The sequence below is a fragment of the Staurois parvus genome, unplaced genomic scaffold (genome assembly GCF_062004578.1).
Source record: "Staurois parvus isolate SC_StPar_1 unplaced genomic scaffold, SC_StPar_1.0 ptg000438l, whole genome shotgun sequence".
Classification (NCBI taxonomy): Eukaryota; Metazoa; Chordata; class Amphibia; order Anura; family Ranidae; genus Staurois; species Staurois parvus.
In genome coordinates, this window is record NW_028318234.1 from 7,188,115 (window position 1) to 7,209,843 (window position 21,729).

General features: G+C 42.5%; 2 protein-coding genes across 3 annotated transcripts in view; one reads left to right on the top strand and one right to left on the bottom strand.

Moving 5' to 3' along the window:
* The window catches only part of WDR70 (WD repeat domain 70), a 411,295-nt gene extending 404,199 nt beyond the window's left edge, over positions 1-7,096 (bottom strand). Inside the window, exons 1-2 of one of the 2 annotated variants that reach the window (XM_089687833.1) lie at positions 6,963-7,096; positions 1,224-1,286 (exon numbers count right to left, since the gene is read on the bottom strand). In XM_089687833.1, the coding sequence (XP_089543959.1) occupies positions 1,224-1,286; positions 6,963-7,008 (109 nt within the window). In that variant the 5' untranslated portion in view covers positions 7,009-7,096. Of the gene's footprint in view, positions 1-1,223; positions 1,287-6,894 lie in introns of both variants that reach the window. The other variant, XM_089687834.1, reaches the window with a different exon arrangement.
* Positions 7,097-7,267: 171 nt separating this feature from the next.
* The window catches only part of NUP155 (nucleoporin 155), an 82,753-nt gene continuing 68,291 nt past the window's right edge, over positions 7,268-21,729 (top strand). The window contains exons 1-7 of the mRNA XM_089687832.1: positions 7,268-7,519; positions 9,010-9,147; positions 11,723-11,819; positions 13,740-13,810; positions 13,897-13,989; positions 14,647-14,807; positions 18,109-18,214. Coding sequence (XP_089543958.1) covers positions 7,381-7,519; positions 9,010-9,147; positions 11,723-11,819; positions 13,740-13,810; positions 13,897-13,989; positions 14,647-14,807; positions 18,109-18,214 — 805 coding nt within the window. The 5' untranslated portion in view covers positions 7,268-7,380. The remainder of the gene's footprint in view (positions 7,520-9,009; positions 9,148-11,722; positions 11,820-13,739; positions 13,811-13,896; positions 13,990-14,646; positions 14,808-18,108; positions 18,215-21,729) is intronic.

Sequence of the window (21,729 nt, forward strand, 5' to 3'; positions counted from 1 at the left end):
ACACAACATGAAGTGAGGCAAATTCCTCTTAGACAGTTGTCACAGGAGCAAGTGTCCCCATTGTAAGGTTCCGCCTCACTTGCTGTTCTGGTGACAACTCAATATGTTGTCTTTTCCCTCACTTTCATTCCAAATAGAATGGATGACTCTCCCTAGCAGGGACACAGGCAACCATAAAAATCTAATGGCAGTTCTATCCTCTCACCACTTTATAACACAAAAAAGACAGCTTTGGCTTTACAGACACCATGCATAATGAATGCAACACACACAGATGTAGAGAAGTGTGTAAATATTAACTGCTTCCCAAGCGCCCTATAGCAGAACTACTGTTACAGGGCGGCAGGGCTGTGCAAAATCACGTATATATACACATGATTTTGTATTTCCAGGTAGGGGGCGGCTACAGCTGTAGATCACCGTGTCTCTGCCAAATATTCCCCACCGGCACCCAGCGATCGCCGAGGAACACTGATGTGGGAGATTTCTGTATGTAAACAATACAGATCTCTCCCGTCAGCTCCAACATGCTGCTTTGTATTGCTCAGCGTAGCAGAGCAATACAAAGCAGCATGCTTACACAGTAAAAACACACATAGCACACAGTTAACCTTTGATCACCCCAGATGTTAACCCCTTCCTGCCCAGTGTCATTAGTACAGTGTCAGTGCTTTTTATTAGCACTGATCACTGTATTAGTGTCATTGGGATGTCAGTGACACCGAGTCAGTCAGAATACCCGCCAGAGTCACGCTATAAGTCGCTGATCGCCACCATTACTAGTTTTAAAAAAAAAAAAAGTATATATACCGCCATTTGTAGACGCTATGACTTTCACGCAAACCAATTAATTTACACGTATTGGAATTTTTTTTTTAGCAAAGTCGCGGAATACATTTTGGCATAAATTTATGATGAAATTTGATTTTTTTTTTTTATTTTACTGGACAGGTTTATAGCAAAAAGTCAGAAATATTTTTTTTTGTTCAAAATTGTCGGCCTTTTTTTGCTTATAGCACAAAAAATAAAAAAATTTTAAAAAAAGCAGAGGCTCCATTTGTGGGGAAAAAAAAGTACATAAATTTAATTTGGATGCAGCAAAATGACCGTGCAATAGTCAGTTAAAGTAACGCAGCGCCGTATCGCAAACAAATGGCCTGGTCAGGAAGGGGGGTAAATCCTCTGCAGGACAAGTGGTTAATACAACTATTTACACCACTAACCGAACCCAGAGAAGCCCATTGTGGCAGCAACATTGCAGTCTTCAGGGTTGTCCATTATGGTAACTACGATGAAAAGAGAGAGAGAAACACAATTAGTAATGTGCAAAGACTGACCTAAATGACACATTTTATCCTTCCATGTTGCTTCTTTTAAAGGTTGCATAGTATAGATCTCCACGGCTGAAATTCCAGCAGATAGAATTTAGGAACGCAGTCATTTAAACTGCTTGTAAAGGCAATTATTTTTAATAACAATACTGTCATACTTACCTGCTCTGTGTCGTGGTTTTGCACAGAGAAGCCCTGATCCTTCTCTTCTTGGGTCCACCACCGGTGTTCCTGGCTCCTCCCACCTGCCCAGTGCTCCCGTAGAAATCCACAAGACACCCAGAGTGTGGCTCAGCCCTGCCACCCCCTCCTTACTAACTGTAATTGACAGCAGCGGGGGCCAACTGCACACAGGTGGTTTTTTACTGCTTGCCCTCCAGAAGATTTTACCCCCTTTATGACCAGGCCATTTTTTGCAATACAACACTGCACGACAATTGTGTGGCCATGAAAACCTGTATACAAATAACATTTATATGACTTTTTTTCACACAAATAGAGCTTGCCTTTGGGGGGTTTTTGATTATCACTGGGTTTTTATTTTTTAACATTATAAATGAAACTGCATGACTTTGGTATCAAAAAAAAAAAAAAAAGGAGAGAAAAAATGTGTATTAATTGTTTTGCATGAACGTTATAAAAATGACAGTATATATTCTGAATTTTTTTTTTTTTTATACTAGTAAAGTCAGCGATCAGTAACTTATAGCAGGACTGGATAATACAGCAGGCAATGTGACATTAACTGACACTTTGTGGGCACTGGCTAACTAAAACTGACATCACCAGTGACACTTATACAGTAAATCAGTGCTAATAATATGCACTGTCACTGCATTAACGACACTGGGTAAAAAGGAGTTAACATCTGGGGCAGTAACAAGTGTTATTATACTATGTGCTGTTTTTACTACAGGATGTGACTTTTTTTTATTCCCTGCTTTGCAGGAAGACAAAAACCGCCATATTCCCACTGTGAGTAGAAAGATCGGTTTTGTTTACCAACATAAATATCTCTCCTGTCTTCCACTCCGATGATCAGTGGGTCCTGGCCATGAATCATAGGCCAAGACATGCGAATTGTCATCTAAGGAAGCCAGAGAGAGCGCAGCCGGGTGGGTAGATGCCTGTCCCCTACCCAGAAATAAACAAATAAACAATCACGTATATTTACCCGATTCTGCAGTCAGACCGCGCTGTAGCAGTAAAACTACAGTGGCAAATGGTTACCTTCATGCACAGAATGCATGACGGTAGCAAAAAAACCTTCAGCCTGCAGAACCATTTTACACCCCGGTCACACAGATCCCAACTTTGAAATTGTGCAACCCAGTGTAGTCATACGATTTATGACTGCTGTAATTGCGGACAATTGGGTGTGACTTGGTACGTGATTTGCAAGTGGTATGGCATGCAAATCGCATGCCAAGTCGCACCCAGTATGACTGGGGTCTTAAAGCAGAGTTCCACTCACTCTGTAAAAAAAATAAAAGTCAGCAGCTACAAAAACTGTAGCTGCTGACTTTTAAAAAAACCAACCACTTACCTGACCCTCGATCCCGCGTTGCCCCCGCCGCAGCCCATTTCACCGGCTGTCCTGTATTCCAGGAGGCCGGCATTTTCAGTGTGGGCACCCATGTTTGAGAGCTTGCGGCTTCACAGCCGGGTGCCCACTGAGTTTCTTGAATGGTCCTGTAGTCTTCTTGGACCTGTCATGTGTCCCACAAGACTACGGGGAGGGAGGGTAAGAGGACAACTTCCGCTTCCGATCGCCTAGGCCAGGGGTAGGCAATTTGCGGCTCTCTAGCTGTTGTGGAACTACATTTCCCATGAGGCATTGCAAAGATTACAAAACTGACAGTTACAGCTATGACTTGCAGAGGCATGATGGAACTTGTAGTCCTGTGGCTCTCAGGTTGCCTACCCCTGGCCTAGGCGATCGCAGAGGAAGTGGGAGCACGTACCTGTCAATTTCGGGTACCCACTCCCCCCACAAAGGTGCCAATCCTTAATGGGGAGTGGGGGACCAATCAGTAAAGCGGAACTTCCCCCTTTTGGGTGGAGCTCCGCTTAAAAGTGGAACCTGTATGCTGAAGATCCTGAAGATGTTTGGGCTAGCATGCACCTTTGTTGATGCATACTGCAGCCCAATTGAATGAATAGGCCACCTGACAGTAAGGCAGGGTGGATAAAAATCAATGATTTAAAAAAAAAGAAAAAAAAATCGGATTTTTTTATTTACATTGGATTTATTTTTATTTAAAATCGGATTTTTTTTAAATAAAATGCTTTTTGAGGAAAATATATTACCATCCAAAGGTTATTCCATCATGAAATAAAGATTAGTTTTTTAATTATGTAGAATAAGGCTGTATATGTTTAATTTTTTTGGTAAATAAATTCCATGAATCCATTCACAATGTCATGCTCTTCCAGAGGTTTTTGTAGGATTATTGGGCAGTTTCTCTGCCTACAAGATATTATCACAGATGTTGGTTTACTTTTGCAGTTCTCAAAACTGAATTTGACTCAGCGGAGATCACATGCCTCTTCTTCACAGCAAAAATGTTAGAACATGAACAGAGTTATGAAAAAGACCTTCATCCTAACTTCTACAAACCTATGAATACAGAATCAACCCCTTCACTGCTAAGTTTCAAGAAGTTCATTGAATAGAATAGAAACAATATTTTTCTGATTGTTTGGAGTGGAATAGATCTGCACAAGAAGAAAGTGAAACTAAGTGTGAGGAGGAAGGGGCTGACAGTCTAAGTTTCTTAAAATATATATATTTTGTTTAGCCAAATTAGTTAACAAACATGGATGTTTAAGCAAATCACATATGCTGGAATGTTATTGTTTCAGTTGAATAAATCTATTTAAATTGTTATTATTAAGGTAATGATTATTTTTCTCCTTCCTAAGTACAACAGAAAAGTTGTCCAAATATATTAAACTGGGGATAAAAAAAACTAATATGAAAAGTTGTTATTCTAAAAATCTTCATCTACTTGCATATTAAAGTTATACCAGCAAGAATTAGTCTATGTAGAAAACTAGGATTTAAATCAAGCCTTACTGACTAGTGATTTAAATCAAATCCACCCTGCAGTAAGGCACTCGCATTACTGCACCACAGATGTGTGATCCCAACCCAAAGAAAACATTTACTAGGAGGTACAGCTTCTTGGCACAAGAGACTGCATGTGGCTCTTTGCAAAAACATTTTCCCCTCCTATCTAACAAGTGTTTTGTTCTAAACATTGCCTGCAGCTCATGTGTAATTCAATGTACAGTCCAGCACAGAGAACGGAGCCGGGTGCCAAGACGGTATCACTTTGACACGGGTCTACAGGCATTGCATTATCAATGTTCCCCAAATGTGAAGAGATGCAAAACATGGCAGAAGCAAAGGACAAGCTGGCAGTAGAGGGCTGAGATCCAGGGAGCAGAGAACTGTCATTGCTGGAGGAGGGTGCCTACAGTAGGGAACAGACACAAAGATATACTCAGCATCTTCCCAAACAACGGTTCTGCCTTTACTTGGTGCAATAAGGCATTTTATGCACATGCTTACGTAGGCATCACATCAATATTACAATAGTAGTTTTAAGGTAACAAAGGGAGTACGTAAAGCAGTACATAGGCAGACTATAGGCAGGAATACAAGGCAGACTATAGGCAGGAATACAAGTCAACATAATGCCAAGGGTGTTGGCTGCAGGGTACAAAGAATACAAAATTGAATACATGTGTATACAGAGTTTAACCACTTGCCCTCCCGAGGATTTACCCCCCTTCCTGACCAGGCCATTTTTTGATTTACGGTGCTGTGTTACTTTAACTGACAATTGCGCAGTCATGCAATGCTGCACCCAAATGAAATTTATGTCCTTTTTTTCCCACAAACAGAGCTTTCTTTCGGTGGCATTTGATCACTTGTGCAGTTTTTAAATTTTTGCGATATAAAAAAAACTAAAAAATAAGAAGAAGGACCGACAATTTTGAATAAAGAACAATATTTTTGACTTTTTGCTATCAAACATGTCCAGTATAAAAATAAATTTCATCATAAATTTAGGCCAAAATGTATTCTGCTACATGTCTTTGCTTAAAAAAAAAATACCTGTAAATTAATTGGTTTAGGTGAAAGTTATAGCATTTACAAATGGCGGTATATATACTGGAATTTTTAATTTTTTTCTTTTACTAATAATAGCGGTGATCAGCGACTTATAGTGGGACAGCGGGACTGCTGCGGGCATTCTGACACTGGGGGGGAACAGACCTGGTGTCACTGACATCCCCAGTGACACCAATACAGTGATCAGTGCTAATAAAAAGAACTGACACTATACTAATGACACTGGGCAGGAAGGGGTTAACATGTGGGGTGATCAAAGGGTTAACTGTGTGCTGTGTTAGTGCTTTCAACTGTAAGCACACCACAAGCTGCTTGCTGTGGGGGCACCCGACAGGAGGGAGGGGCCAGGATCGCTGGTGGGGGACCCGAGAAGAGGATCCGGACTCTTCTGTGCAAAACCACTGCACACAGCAGGTAAGTATAACATGTTATTTTAAAAAAGAAAAAAAATGAAAATAAAAATAAGCCTTTAGAATCACTTGTTTTCTGTGTGCTCTGTTCACACTACCACACCATGTGCAGATACTTTTTTTGTGTGCAGGAATCTGCAACATGTATAAATGTATTGAAGCACATATGTAAGCGGACGTCTCTGCAAGTGTGATCTGCGTGGCATTTTCCATCAGTTTTTCTACACGTATGGTGTGAACACGGCCTACAAGTAGAGGAATAAGCACAAGGGACACATCCTACTAGTATGTTATGTCTACTGTGCTGATTTTCTCTTTTTTTCCCCGTTCCCGGGACGTCCAGCAGCGATCGCCCCGTTCCCCCGACGTCCAGCAGCGGTCGCCCCGTTCCCCCGACGTCCAGCAGCGGTCGCCCCGTTCCCCCGACGTCCAGCAGCGGTCGCCCCGTTCCCCCGACGTCCAGCAGCGGTCGCCCCGTTCCCCCGACGTCCAGCAGCGGTCGCCCCGTTCCCCCGACGTCCAGCAGCGGTCGCCCCGTTCCCCCGACGTCCAGCAGCGGTCGCCCCGTTCCCCCGACGTCCAGCAGCGGTCGCCCCGTTCCCCCGACGTGCAGCAGCGTTCGCCCCGTTCCCCCGACGTGCAGCAGCGGTCGCCCCGTTCCCCCGACGTGCAGCAGCGTTCGCCCCGTTCCCCCGACGTGCAGCAGCGTTCGCCCCGTTCCCCCGACGTCCAGCAGCGGTCGCCCCGTTCCCCCGACGTCCAGCAGCGGTCGCCCCGTTCCCCCGACGTCCAGCAGCGGTCGCCCCGTTCCCCCGACGTCCAGCAGCGATCGCCCCATTCCCAGTATCCACTCCTTCTTATCTCAGGGGTTCCAGCCAGAAATCAGAGAAGCTCAGGAGGTGACAGAGGATGTGCAGAGTGCCAGCTGGTGCCATCTGATTGGCTGTCCTGGTGACAGGTGATACCCCCCATGCTAGACCCTGTCATTCCTAGGACAAACACTCCATACCTGTTGCTGTACAGCAGATCCACACTCCAGCATCCAACACTGTCCACTCCCCGCCCCCTTTTACTCACGTCCTGCTTCAAGTACGGATACCGACCAGGGACAATCCCCATCCATAGCCTGGAAATCTCATTCACGCCCTTTGAATTATCATGTAAACCAACGTGTTGCGTCCTTCCAGCTGATCCCGAGCTGGTCACAGTAACACGATCACATACGCCGCTGGATACATTCTACTTTAAGGAGGTGTAAATATTTTGCCCTCAACCAATATGGCTGATTTCAACCTCTTGGTATCCAACATCATTGGACACGACAGTAGGGAATCTTTGTTACGATAGGTGGACGTTTGCCCGCCCTTTGCCTCATGCCGGGCACTGTAGAGTGAAGTCATCAGAGGGCGCAGCGCTTTCACTTGTGTATGCTTTGCGCGGGTCGCGTGCTGTTTTGAAATCATTAGAGACCGTCCAGCTCCTCGGCCCCAACACGATGCCCAGCGGAGCCCCCGGCGCCCCGGCCGCCGCCATGCAGGAGACCCTGGAGGGAGCCGGGAGGATCATAGATCGCCTGTTACAGGAGGACAGAGCCTACCCCGACCTGTCCGATCTGCTCAACGTGCCCGTCCACAGTAAGAGGGAACGAGGGGGACAGGAAGAGTGACAGGGCCGGAATGACAGGGGGAGGGGCAAGGTGACAGGGCAGTAGAGAGGGGAGGGGTCAGGTAGGTGACAGGAGATGGGGTAAAGTGATGGGAGGAGGTACATGGGCAGTAGGGAGGGGCAGGGTAGTGGTCCAGGTATGCAGGGACTGTGTATGATTTTATCAGCCTTTTAAAGTGGAGTTCCAATCATCCTGTCAAATAAAAGTCAGCAGAACAAAAACTGTAGCTGCTGACTTTTAAAAAACAGTCACTTACCTGCCTCTTGGTGCTGCGGTGTGTCCCCTGTAACCCGTTTCACTGGCCTTCCTGGAGGCCGGCATCTTCAGTGTGGGCACCCAGCTGTGACAGCTTGCGGCTTCACAGCCGGGTGCCCACTGCGCATGCGCAAATGGCGCTGCGCTCTATGAATGGTCCTGTAGTCTTCTGGGACCTGTCACGTGTCCCAAAAGACTACAGGAAGGGAGGACAACTTCCGTTTTCGATCGCCTAGGCGATCGAACCAGAAGTGGGAGCGGGTACCTGTCAAATTCAGGTACCCGCTCCCCAAAGGTGCCAATCCTTAATGGGGAACGGGGGAGCAGTCCTTAACGCGGAACTTCCCCCTTTGGGTGGAGCTCCGCTTTAAGGAGCCAGCAGCCGCCAGCGTCCATAACAACCAGTAACTGAGATGGTTGCTAAGGAGTGGTCAGCCGCTGCATCACTAGCAACCATGGCTAATCTACTGCAGCAGGTTCCCCGCTGACAGCACTATGTAAACAAGAGGATCGCTGGCAAAAAATAAGAAAAATCCATTCCAGACCCTTATCTGAGCATGCAGCCTGGCAGGTCAGGAAAGTGGGGGCGGGGGCGTGGACACAAGCGAGCACCCCCCTTTCTCCTTAACTATACCAGTCCACATGCTCTCAACATGGGGGGGAGGGGTTTTAGGACAGGGGGGGATTCCCCCCCCCTGCCAAAGCGCCTTGTCCCTATTTTGGTGGGAACAAGGGCCTCTTCCCCACAACCCTTGGGCAGGTCTCCCCCCATGTGGTGAATAAATAAGGGGTACCCCTATTCACCAAAAAAGTATTAAAAGTGCGTAAAAACACATCTGTTTTTTGACACGTTCCTTATTCTAAAGTCACCCGAAGAAGATCCAACATCAATCACGATAAATACCAGCTGCAGCCCTGAAGAAAAAGGGGGGGTGGTTCACAGCCAGTGCTGGCTTTCAGATTCTGATAAGGATTTGGTGCGGGGGCACGCCAAGTTATTTTTTTCTTGATTTTGGTGTGGGGTTCCCCTTAACGTCCATACCAGACCCAAGGGGGGGGGGGGGGTTGCTAAGTACTATAAGTAAATCTGAATTTTCCCTCCTGCACGCTGTGGGTACTATTGGCATAAAGCTACAGCTTTAAGACATATTTATTAATATAGACATTCAGCATAATTGTGACTCTGAATTTTCATCTTTGCAGATTGTTCAACAGTGTCAGGCATCTCTGAAATGGATTATCCTCTGCAGGGACCTGGCCTGCTAACCATCCCCAACCTCCCTGAGCTCAGCGCAATTCGTCGAGTGCCCCTCCCCCCCGAGCTGGTTGAACAGTTTGGACGTATCCTGAAAGTCGTTTTTGTTTATTTTTGTTTTTTCCCAAGTTTGTCACACAAAGGATCTGATGCCTGTATTGAGGGAACTGAAGGCCTTATGTATCAATGTTTTTGTTTGTAATAAGAACTGGAGTTGCTTCTTCTCTCAGCCACCAATCGGCATCAGACTTGCTCTGAAAGCTTGAGTGTGATTGTTGGCTGTGAAGAAATAATTCTTGAAACCGTATTAAACCCAAAAACAAAAATGTATTAACCTCTTTACAACCACACTATAGCCGAAAGATGGCTACAGCTCGGTGTCCAGTGCTGGGAGGGTGGTCCTATGACGTCCTTCAAGAACACGCACCGGCACTGTTAGTGATCGCTGTGTCGTATGGACACAGCTGATCACATGACTAGGAAAAGGCCAATCACAGCAGCATTTTACCTTGTGATCAGCTGTGTCCAATGACACAGTTGATCACAAAGCAAATACAGTTGCCGGTTATCGGCAGCACTTTCCTCACGCTGTCATAGCGTGAGGAAAGTACTGCTGATAACGGGCAAATGTCACAGATCGGATCTGCACTGATAATCAGGGCACTGATTTGGTGCCCTGATTATCGGTGCCTATCAGTGCAGCCTCATCAACGCACATCAGTGAAGGAGAAAAATTACCTGTTTGCAAAATTTTATAATAAAAAGGAAAAATTTTTTTTTTCAAAATGTTTTTTTTCTTTTTATATATAGTACAAAAAAATAAAAATCCCGGTGCCAATTAAATACCACCAAAAGAAAACTCTTATTTGTGTGAAAAAAAAATGATACAAATGTCATATGGGTACAGTGTTGCATGACCACACAACTGTCATTCAAAGTGCGACAGCTCTGAAAATTGGCCAGGGCAGGAAGGGGGTAAAAGTGCCCAGTAGGTAAGTGGTTAAATTGCAGCTTGCCAACTTTTAGATGTGGTGGCTTCAAGAGGCTTCTTTTTAAAGTTTTTTTTTTTTTTTTTTTGTTTTGTTTTGTTTTGTTTTTTGTTTTTTTTCTTTCCTTTTATTATCACCAAGCTGTCTAGACAAAGTAGCATTTACAGGGATGGGACAAACCATTTACCACTGACAGGAGGTCCGCTTTCATGTATATAAAACCTTTATCCCAAAAAAGATAAAAAATTGTTGCTATAAAAGCTTATAAAGTGTTAGCTGGAGTTCAGCTTCAGTTTGTTAGTCCATATTAGGTCTGTTTCCCACTGGTATACTACAGTGCATGCTTGTGCCAGAGCCATGTTTACTCGCACAGCCATGAATGCATACTGTCGGCGTTTGGGGCCCTGCACCCGCACAGATGTCTGGGAGCAGCGGCTGTGTCCATGCAGTGACTGCATCCATATTGACATGAAGGGGACTGCCTGCACAGGGATGCACGGAACTCCTGTTCATCCCCAGCTGGGTAAACACAGCCCTTACATGGGTATATCCTGTGTTCATCCGCATGAACAAAGTCAATCTGCTGGTCTAACTCTATCCTCTCCCCAGACTGACAATGCTGCTGTCCAGAGGTCTCTGCTATACTACATCATCCAGAATGCAGACACACTTATGCCCTGTACACATGATGAGAATATCGGACGAACGATCGGCCGTTTTTTTTTCTCCTGCTAGTCTCACATTGAAAGTTAAAAGGTTACTAAAGATACGAAAATTCTCCTATGAAAGAAAAGAATTTCAAAAGTGATGTCATGTGTTGCGTTGTATTTGTATTGTACTTTCAGACGACTACTGTACTGATTAAATGAAAATCGTACGATCTTGTATCGTACGAGAAAAATGTTTGCACTTGTCCCTTCGGATATTGCTGTACGAATTGTTGTGATCGGCTCTCAAAAGCTGTGTACTAATGATCCGATTATCGGACGATTGGTCCTCGTACGAACATTTTCGTACGATTTTCTTCTAGTGTGTACGGGGCATAAGACTGGAAGTCTGCTACTGGCTGGATCACCAGGTGAAATAAAGGAAAAGAAAACTAATGCAGCCATCACATCTAGGAATTGGTAAACTGCAGTATGTTAATTTTTTTTGTGTGTTTTAATTCCGCTTTAAGCTGGCCAAACATGTTTGGATTTCTGTCGTTAAACCCCACAAATTGAATGAGAGAAATTACTTGATTCCCCCATCCACCCTCAACAGTGTGGATGGACAAATCTGCAGTGCTAGCTATTATATTCTGACTGGTGGCACCCATAGCTGTCAGAATACCCGAATGTTGCTGACATCTAGTTGGATGCAGTAGGTGTTTGTAGGTGTTTAGCTAAACATTTTCTGTATGGCTCTTTCAACAAAAGTCGACTCCTAAAAGCTGGGTGGTGCTGACAGTTAGCAAGTTATATTAAAGTGTATCTGAAGTCAAAACTTGTTGTTTTAGTTTTTCATAGAGTGGGGAAAGTTGCTCAAATGCCTGTTGAGTTTTAATTTCAACTGTGTCCCCTCTGGGGAGAGTCACCTTGTTTGTCCTGCTGTACCTTCTGCCAGCATATTCCATGCATCTTGATGGAGAACTGGTGGTGGCATAAAACTCTTCCTTACATTATTAATTAAGACATGCAATGTAACTGTATGATGGGAGTGTTTCCAGAAATCAGCAGAGCTTGGCTGACCATCGACAGCGATATCTTCATGTGGAATTACGAGGATGGGTATTGATTTTTTTTTTCTTAATGTTAATAAACCCCTGGTGTAAAATTGGTTTAAAATATGCATATTTTATATAAAAACCTGGACTCCAGGCAAACCTCTAAATGTACAACTGAAATACATATTTGAGAGCTGTTTTATGTGACAAATGATCTATATTGCAGTCTATCCAGTGCTAAGTAGGGATCCACCGAATTTTCAGCAGCCAAAAATAGCTCCATCTGCATTTTGCCGATAGGAAAAAATGAGCTGATAATGAGAGACCCGGCTCCAATAAGGACAGACTGTAATTTTATTATTATTATACAGGATTTATATGGCGCCAACAGTTTGCTCAGCACTTTACAAAATGAAGGTAGACATTACAGTTACAATACAATTTTTGGTACAAGAGGAAACAGAGGGGACTGTGTACTGCAGATGGGGGGGGGGGGGGGGTGCGTAGCGGATAAAGGTAGGAGAGGAGGTAAGCCATGTATATAGTGAGAGAGTAGTGTGTACAGATAGGCTCCTTCACTTGCCGCCGCTAAATGTCATTGCCAGTTTTTAAATGCAATTGTCGGCTTTTTTTGTTTTCTTAGCTCAGAGAAGGAGCTGTCATTCACCCTGCTGCTAAAGTAAACACAGGGGCGGGGTCACCCAGTGACATTTCTTAGTAACCCCGCCTGCCTCTTTGCTTACTTTAGTGACGTTGCGAATGACAAGGGAATTCGCCTTTTTCTCTTTCAACCACTGTGTGGTCATTTTTGCTGTGTAGTTTGGGTCATGGTCATGTTGGAAGGTAAACCTCTTCCCATTGACAACTTTCTGGCAGAGGACAGCAGATTTTCTTCAAGAATGTGATTGTATTTTGCCCCATCCATTTTCCCTTCTATCCTGACAAGTGCTCCAGTCCCTGCTGCAGAGAAACCTCCCATACCAGGATATTATCACTTCCATGCTTTACTGTAGGAATGGTGTTATTTGGATGGTGAGCTGGATTGGATTTCTGCCAGATATATTGTTTAATGTTGATGCCAAAGAATTAAATTTTAGTCTCCTCTGATCAGAACACCTTTTTTCCATGTGGCTTCAGAATCTTTAAGGTGCAGTTAGTCAAAGCTCAGTTGTGACTGCATGTGGCCTTTCTTGAGGAGTGACATTTTTCTTGTAACCCTCCCATACAAGCACATTTGTGGAGAATTTGTGATATTGTCGCATTCACACAATGACCACTCTGTCATAAATTCCTTCAACTGCTTCAAAGTTGCTGTAGGGCTCCTTGTCGCCTCTGACCAGGTTCCTCCTGGCTCATTCATCCATTTTGGAGAAACCTGATCCAAGGAGGGTATGTGTTTAACTAAATAGCTTCCACTTTTTAATAATAGACTTCAGTGTGTTTCTAATCATTGATGAAGCCTTTTGACATTTTTTGTATCCATCGCCTGACTTGTGCCTGTCCACAACTTTTATCTCGGAGATCTTTTGACAGTGTCTTTCCACCCATAGTTGATTGTTTGCTTCAGTTGCTCTACTAGGGACTAAAATGCTCCAGGAAAGCTCTTGTCATGCTGAGCTAATCAAAATGACCACAGCTGATCAGAGTTGAAAGTCAAATGGCTTTGTGGGCCATTGAGAAGGTGATTAGCTACACCTGTTTGAGTAATTTTTAGGAAGGGGTAATCATTTTTCCCACTCAGTGATTCGGTTTTTGATTTTTAAATTTTTTTTGCTTACAAGTTGGTGTTATATCTTTCACTTTTATGTTATAAGTTGCACTGAGTAAATACAGCTGGATAAAAGAAAAAAACTGTGTCTTCATTTCAGGCTCCAAAGCAACAAATGTTATTATTTTAAAGGGAGGTGATTCTTTTCTAGACTCACTGTGTAACGCTACAGTAGCTCTGGTTTTCCTAATATTGTAACATTTTTCTATTCCTTAGCGGGGATGTGGCTTATTTTGATGGACTCAGTGAAACTATCCTGTCTGTGGGCCTTGTGAGACCTAAAGATGGTAAGTGTTACTTACAGACTGCTCTCCTCAATACACTGTGCTGATCCTTAACTCCTGATTGCTGGATTTCTTGTTTTTATCATCAGGTATTTTCCAGCCTCACATTCGGTATCTGCTGGTTGTTGCCACACCTGTTGACATCGTTATCTTGGGTTTGAGTTTTGCCAGTTTGCAAGCAGGTAAGGTCTTTTATTATTTATATGTATTATTGTATAAATAATATATAAAATTTTTGTTAAATATATTATTTATAATTTTATATATATATATATATATATATATATATATATATATATATATATATATATATATATATATATATTTTATTCATTGAAACATTTCTCTTTCATTTTTATTTATGAGAATAGAAACATAGTTTGCTCAAACGTCTGTTGTTTTCAGACGTAGCTTAAATCACGTTTACTTAGGCTAGCCATACACTATACAATTTTCTGCCCAATTTCCAATACCTTCAACTATGTAGTGCAAGGGCCTGCCTAATTTTATTCAGTTGTAAGGGTTGCTTAGGTTTGACCTCATATTATATGGTTTTTGGTAAATCTAAAGCAAAATTCTCAAGAAAATTGTATAATGTATGGCCAGCCTTATGGAACCAGTTGTATGGGTGTAACATATGACCCATGCGCACAGTAATGTTAACTGAGCAGGATATTTATCTGAAACAGGATAGTCTGTTATAGATTTGTCATTTTATAATACAGTATGCATATCTATCCATAGCCATAAGTGGATTATTTTACTACACTGTAAATGTTTCTTCGTTGTATCACAGTTGCTTTCTATTTTGAATAGTACCTGTTTTTGTCTGATCACAGGAAGCCTGAATGACAGCATGTCTGTAGGAATGCAGCTCCTGCCAGATCCCCTGTACTCCATCCCAACAGACAACACCTACTTACTGTCCATAACATCTACCAACAATGGACGCATTTTCCTTTCTGGAAAGGATGGCTGCTTGTATGAGGTGGCTTATCAGGTATGTATGAATGCAAATTAATAGCTGTATATTCGTTACAGGGAGGTTATTTTAAAGGGCTGCAAAATCAACAGTGGGTTCAGGTAGTTCTTAATTGATTAAATGTATTGTGTAGACTTTAACCGAAAAGATAAGGATTTCTATATAAAAAAATAGGGGGTGAAGGTTGTCAATGCTATTAGTTGTCACCAATACAGGTGTCCCATTGGAAGTTTATTACCACTATATAAATGACCGCTGTAAAATGTTGACTGTTGTCACCAGATTTTATTGTTGTGTTTTGACCCTGTGAGTTCAACTTTCATTGTCTGTTATCTTGACTACTATCCCTGAGATCGAAAATGAAGGAAATTTTTTTACATTTGTTACTAGAATAGGAGTACAGGGGAATATGATCATTTTTAGGAAATTTCATCAGTTGATTTTCTGAAACAAAATGAGGGAAAATCTCCCCAGAAATGGCACAGACAGCAATGAGAAATGCAGATTAATGTGCTTTGCAAATGTACTTAGTGCTCCCTTAGCTTCTGAACTTCTAAGCCAGCAGAGTGCTATTTTAAATGAATGGGGTTTTAAAAAGAAATACTGTATTTTTCGCTCCATAAGATGCACCTGTCCATAAGACGCGCCTAGGTTTTAGAGGAGAAAAACAAGAAAAAAAATATTCTGAACCAATGGACTGCAGACACAGTACAGGGGATGACCAAGAGACTGCGGACCTTTGGGGAGGGAGGGGGAGCGGGTACCTGAATTTGACACGTACCCACTCCCACTTTCGCAGAGTTGTCCTCCCTTTAGTGTGGGCACCCGGCTGTGACAGCCGGGTGCCCACTATGCATGCGCGAGAAGCTCTGCACTTTGTGAATTGCCCGGCGTGTTTTGGAACCTGTCATGTGTCCCAGAAGACGCCGGACCATTCACAAAGCGCAGCGCTGTGACAGCCGGGTGCCCACACTAAAGATGCCGGCGCGGGAAGACTGTACAGCGCTGGACTGAGGAACAGGTAAGGTCCTGCTGCAGAGAAGAGACGAGCGGCCGGCCCGATATTCTGACACGGTGGCGGCGGTGGAAATACCAGACCGGCCACTCCATAAGAAGCGCTGACATTTTCCACCCTTTTTTGGGGGGGGGAGTACGTCTTATGGAGCGAAAAATATGGTAAATATAAATGCAAGAGGACAGCCTGGTCATGTGACCTACTTCTCCTGTCACTGAATTCTCTATATAACTAAAGGAAAAACGTTTTCTTTTCTTTTTTTTTGATAGAGTGAAGGGAGATAAGAACGCTTGCCAGTTTTTATTGCTGTCTGTGTCCTCATTAGGGAGATTCACCTTCTCTATTTGTCTTGTTTACCATTATTGAAAGTAAAAGAAAATCTCAATATTTGGGTTGTTCCCAGAAAAGTAAGAGAGGGGAAATCTTCCAATTGGTACACTAGTTCTGGTGATCTAGGCAGGTCCTCAAGGAATTTCCCTAAATTGCAGGGGTTTCCTCTCACTTCCTGTTTGGCTATGGGACAGGAAGTGAAGGGAAATCTCTGCTATGGAACACTGATGGCGAAAAATAAATCTGTTATAAAGGTGTTATAACCCTACCTTGCTCTATCCAGAAAAAAAAAAAAAGTTTTGCCTATAGTTCTACTTTTTAAGAGATGTTCAGAATTAAAAGAAAAAAATCATACTCACCTAGATAGATGCAGTATTAGTCTGATGCTGCATCTGTCCCCCTCCGCTTGAGAACCGAGTTATCAAACACACTGGACGCTCAGTTGTTGGTCTTCAGTGAGCTGGTGACTGTAAGTCACCAGCTCTCTGCTCTTCCCCTCCAGTACTCCATGAAGTGCCAAGTTTTGGTGAGGGCAGGAACTGCTAGCTTGCTGAGATGCTGAGTGAGCTGCTGGTCCAAGCATCTGGGTGCATCCCAACATTGAATTGTTACTGAACCAAGGACCCTGCATTTACTTTATCTGGTCCCCCACAGTACACAGAAATGCAACCTTTTCTCGTCAACAGTATATAACAGTCTTGTGACTTCTATCAGTGTCCAGCATAGCACTGGTTAAAGCTTGTAGGGGGAGTTTTTATTCTCCTCTGACTGTCCTATGAGGCTGCATAACCTCTGACCCTCTGTCTGGGCATTGCTGATTAGCCCTGTGCTGATCAAATGCACTCTCCCAGAAAAAGACTGTGTAGCCTCCAATGCTCTGCACACAATCCACTGTCCCCAGCAGATGGATTGGGGTCAGTAGAAGAAGGGGAGGGTCAGAGAAGACAGGATCAAACCTATTTTTTTACACAATGCCGAAGATTAACACTTTATGTTCCACAGTGAGTGTAACAAGCATGCTTTACTGCATATACAGACTGAGTTTACTGTTGTAGGTTTAGTAACGCTTTAATAGTCAGGATCTTTTCAGAGTATGGACCCACTGAGTGACATCAACTTACAGCAGCTTTAGGAGCTTTACCCTATATCTCCTTTAAGAAGTTGGAACTCCATGGTATCCCATAGGCCTTCAAATTGTAAATGGTCTGTAAATTGCACTCTACGGTGTGGACTATAGTGCAATGTGGATATTATTACAGTGTATAGCAAAGCGCGCCCCTAAGATATGGTTTTGGCTATAAACCCTTCAACTTATTGCTAACTCCTGGCCTTCCATGGCATGAAACTTTGGAAGAGCTGAGGAAGTGCAGATAGGTGAATGTATACCTTGCCAGGTGGTTAATAGTAGGCATTATCTCTTCACAACTACACAGAGCCCAAAGCAGAGACCATGCCCTGTAGATTTCTTCATTCAGCCTGTGGATGGAGGAGTACCCTGCTGGGATATTGTACTGACAGCTGCTGGCATACCAGAACAGTGACTGTATCTGGTAACATTTTCCAGCAGGTTCGCTTGCCAAATGTCAAGTTGGTCATAAGGAACTGGTTGAAAATTCAGTTCATGACAAGCCGAAGTGTTTTCTGGCATTCATCTTGTCACTACTGAACCTCCACTGCAGCTGCATCTGTGCTCAATAGTGGGCAGACATGCAAACGCATAAGATTTGCCTCATCCATTTTTTTGATGCTGGAGCACATCCCAGCATTGAAGCGTACTCTGGAGAAAGGATATACTGTCATTTCATCCTATAAAAAAGAGAACTACGACAGCTCAAACATGGCACAGAAAATATTTTGTATACTGATTTTTGTGTAAGAAATATTGATTCATTAACTGCAACATTGCTCTTAAATAAAAGAAAAAAAAAATCCGGGAATTCTTTTTTTTTTTTTTTTTTTTTTTTCTTTCACTAGGCTGAAGCTGGGTGGTTTAGTCCACGATGCAGAAAGATCAACCATTCCAAGAGTACCCTCTCTTTCCTGGTCCCTACAGTGCTGCAGTTCACATTTTCGGAGGATGGTATGTGTAGCTCCTGAATTGTTTTCTTGGTAGAATTGTTAGTATGTGTTCAGGTTTCAGACATCAGTAGAGTGCAGCTGTAGTACACATTGTCATGTCACATGTCCGTCCTCAGTTTGCCTGAGATAAATTCCACTTTTGCTCAGTTAAGCAGGCCATAGACGGGGAGAAAACCGGCCGTTTTTTTTTAGATCAATCAGCCGACGTTACCACCATTTGGTAAAAAAAACTTTTTCGTCCCGTCTACGGCCGGCAATTAATATAATAGCGGTGTCCCTGCAGAGAGCTCCGCTATATTTGACATTTAAAAGAAGAAGAAATAGAATATGAATAATAATAAGAAAAAGTTGCAACATTGTATCTATTTGTATCCATTTCAGATACAGATGTTTCTATTCAGATACAAATAGATACAATGTTGCAACTGTTACACTTTTAAATGTCAAATATCATAGCGGAGCTCTCTGTAGGGACACCGCTAATAGATTTGACATTTCTAAGTATTGCGGTTGCAAACATTGTATCTATTTGTATGGATACAAATAGATACAGATGTTCTTTTTCTTTGGTCACGGCTCATGCACATTTTTTTAATCGGGAAAAAGATCATCCGATTTGCCCATCATTGCCGTGAAAATTGGCCGCTGGCCAAAATCGGCCATTTTTTCCCCAACATGAACGATTAAAAAAATGTGTCAAAATCAAGAAAACCGGCCGACCAATTCAGCCACTAACAATCCAAAAATCGGCCGTTTTTTTTTTTTTTGGACGAATTTTCAGCCGGTTTTCTCCCCGTCTATGGCCTGCATTAGGCTGCCCATACATTATACAATATTTTTTGGTTTGTTGTTTTTTTTTACTTACAATTTTCCTTTTTAGATTTACCTAAAACTATATAATATGAAGTCGGCCCTAAACAACACTTTCAATGGTATCCAGTTAAGCAGGCCCTTACACTACATAGTTGAAGGTAAATCTAAAGGAACGTGTACAGAAAATTGTATAATGTATGGCCTGCCTTACATATAAAGACACGTTGACTTGGATGTTTCTTTACTATCTTAAATCAAATACAAACCTTACAATATGCCAGTATGTGCATGCTTTTCTGATTGGTCCTGACCGCTGACAATATGGATGGGCTGGAATGTTATATATAAAATACTGATTGATTAATTCACTGGATGTGCTACACATGTCCAAAAATTGTTAGGGTCAATGCACACTGGCTAAAACAACACTGCTTCTAGAGGAGTTTAGCTGTTTCCCTGTACAGTCAACTAATGTTATCCTATGTGTCCATGCACATTAGGTTGTTTAGAGACCTATTTTAACTACTTCAATAATGCGCTATGGTCAGAAGACGGCTACAGCGTGATTGTCTAGTTCCATGGACGTCCTCCTCTCTGTGGCTGCTGTTTCCTTAGGAGATCAGGGTAAAGAGCCAATCATAAGAAGCCCTTTGCTATGTGATAAGCTGTTTCCGTGTTGTGTGGGTGGGGGGGTTGCAGGTGGGAGGGCTGGTGGAGGGTGGCGGCCCTCGGGGGAAGGAAGGCAGATTTTTTTTTTTTTATGTTCATGCAACAGCATTGAAAGTTGAAAATTCACTGGGCAGGAAGGGGGTGAAAGTGTCCGGTATTGAAGCAGTTAAGCTTAGTGTTTAGAGGCAAAAAAAAAAGACCTGGTTTTATGTTTTTGGGAGCAGTTTTCTTGCAGAAATGAAATGCTAAACGCTCAAAATAAGCGCTTGCTTTTTCTTCCAATGAGGTTTTCTTAAGCCAGTGTGCATATGGACCCTTATGCACAGGACTGTGTGTGGCGTGTCCAGTGCTGCTGCCTCCCTCCCCACTCCAACAATATATATATATATATATTTTTTTTTTTAATTTCACATTTAAAGAAGTGCAAGATTGTCAAAAACACTTTGTTTGTACATAACGTTGCATGCCTTGTACCAAAATCATAATTTTGGTGTCATTTTGAACACGATAAATTACAGAATAAAATGTTGACTTTTATATCTACATGAACAGTATTTTTAAACTAACACATTACAAAAAAGTGTGTTTACTTTAAAAATAATTTTTACAAGACCATATAACCCAAAACATTTCTTGTTTATCCCTAAAATGGAACTTTAGTCAGAAAATTAGGTCCTGATAGATCACTTGAGGCTGGCCCCTTTCGAAGGTGTAGCTACGTAAAATATTAAGGGCTCATTGACACCATACATGCAGAAAAACTGATGGAAACTGACATGCAGGTTTCACTTGCAGAGACATCAGTTTACTTCAGTTCTCATGTGCGGTTCAATGAGTTTTATACATGTTTCAGATTACTGCGCAGAACAAATCTGCATGTGATACTAGCAATGCGGTGTGAACAGGGCTCATAGAGAACAATTGATTTTGTTGTGCCCTTGCAGAATGCATGCAGAAAAACTGACGTCTCTGCTAGTGCTGCACCGAAATGAAAATTCTGGAGCCGAAACCAAAAATTCAAAATGCACTTGGCCGAAAACTGAAATGTGCAGTTTTTAAAAATGAATATATATTTATTGAAAAAAAAAAAACACCTTGATTAAAAAAAAACAATATATTCCCCAATTTGTTTGTAAAATATGAAAGAGGATGTTATGGCGAGTAAATAGATACCCATCATGTCAGGCTTTAAAATTGTGCACGCTTGTGGAATGGCGTGAAACTGCAGTACTTAAAAATCTCTGGGTGATGCTTTAAAAATTTCTACAGGTTAGCAGTGTAAAATTACAGAGGAGGCCTAGCATGAGAATTATTGCTCATGCTCCGACGTTCGTGGCGATACCTCACATGTGTGGTTTGAACACCATTTACATATGTGGGCATGACCTATATATGCATTCACCACTACGTGTGAGCACGGTGGGCGGGGGCACTTTAAACTTTAAAAAAAAAATTACTTAATGTTTTGGGTTTTTTTGCACTGTTCCTTTAAAAAAATGTAATCACTTTTATTCTTATCACAAGAAATGTATGCATCCCTTGTGATAAAAATAATTATTGACAGGTCCTCTTTATGGAGAGATATGGGGTCAATAAGACCCCACATCTCTCCTCTGCAATGTAAAGCACTGGATCAAAAAAAAAAAAAAAAAATGCTCTAGTGCTTTAAAAAAATAAAGAAATAAAAACTGGCCGGAACCAGAAGTGACATCACTCCGGTCCTCCAAGGGCGGCCATATTTCCTTCACACATCTCTATGCCCAGTGCCAGGATCGATGGTTTCTCAGGTAAGGTTGAACTACCGAGTAGCGGAGGGGCAGTTTTTTTGGCACCTGTATCGGTGCTTTTTTTTTTTCTTTTTTTCTTTTTTCATTTTAGCTGATGGTTGAAAGGGGTGTTTTCAGCCAAAACGTTTCGACCACCGAAATTTCACTGCATCCCTAATCTCTGCACCATGGTGTGAACAAACCCTAAAAATAAGTGTCTATACTATTTAAAATCCAGTAATACACAGTTTCACCGTGCTCTGTTCAG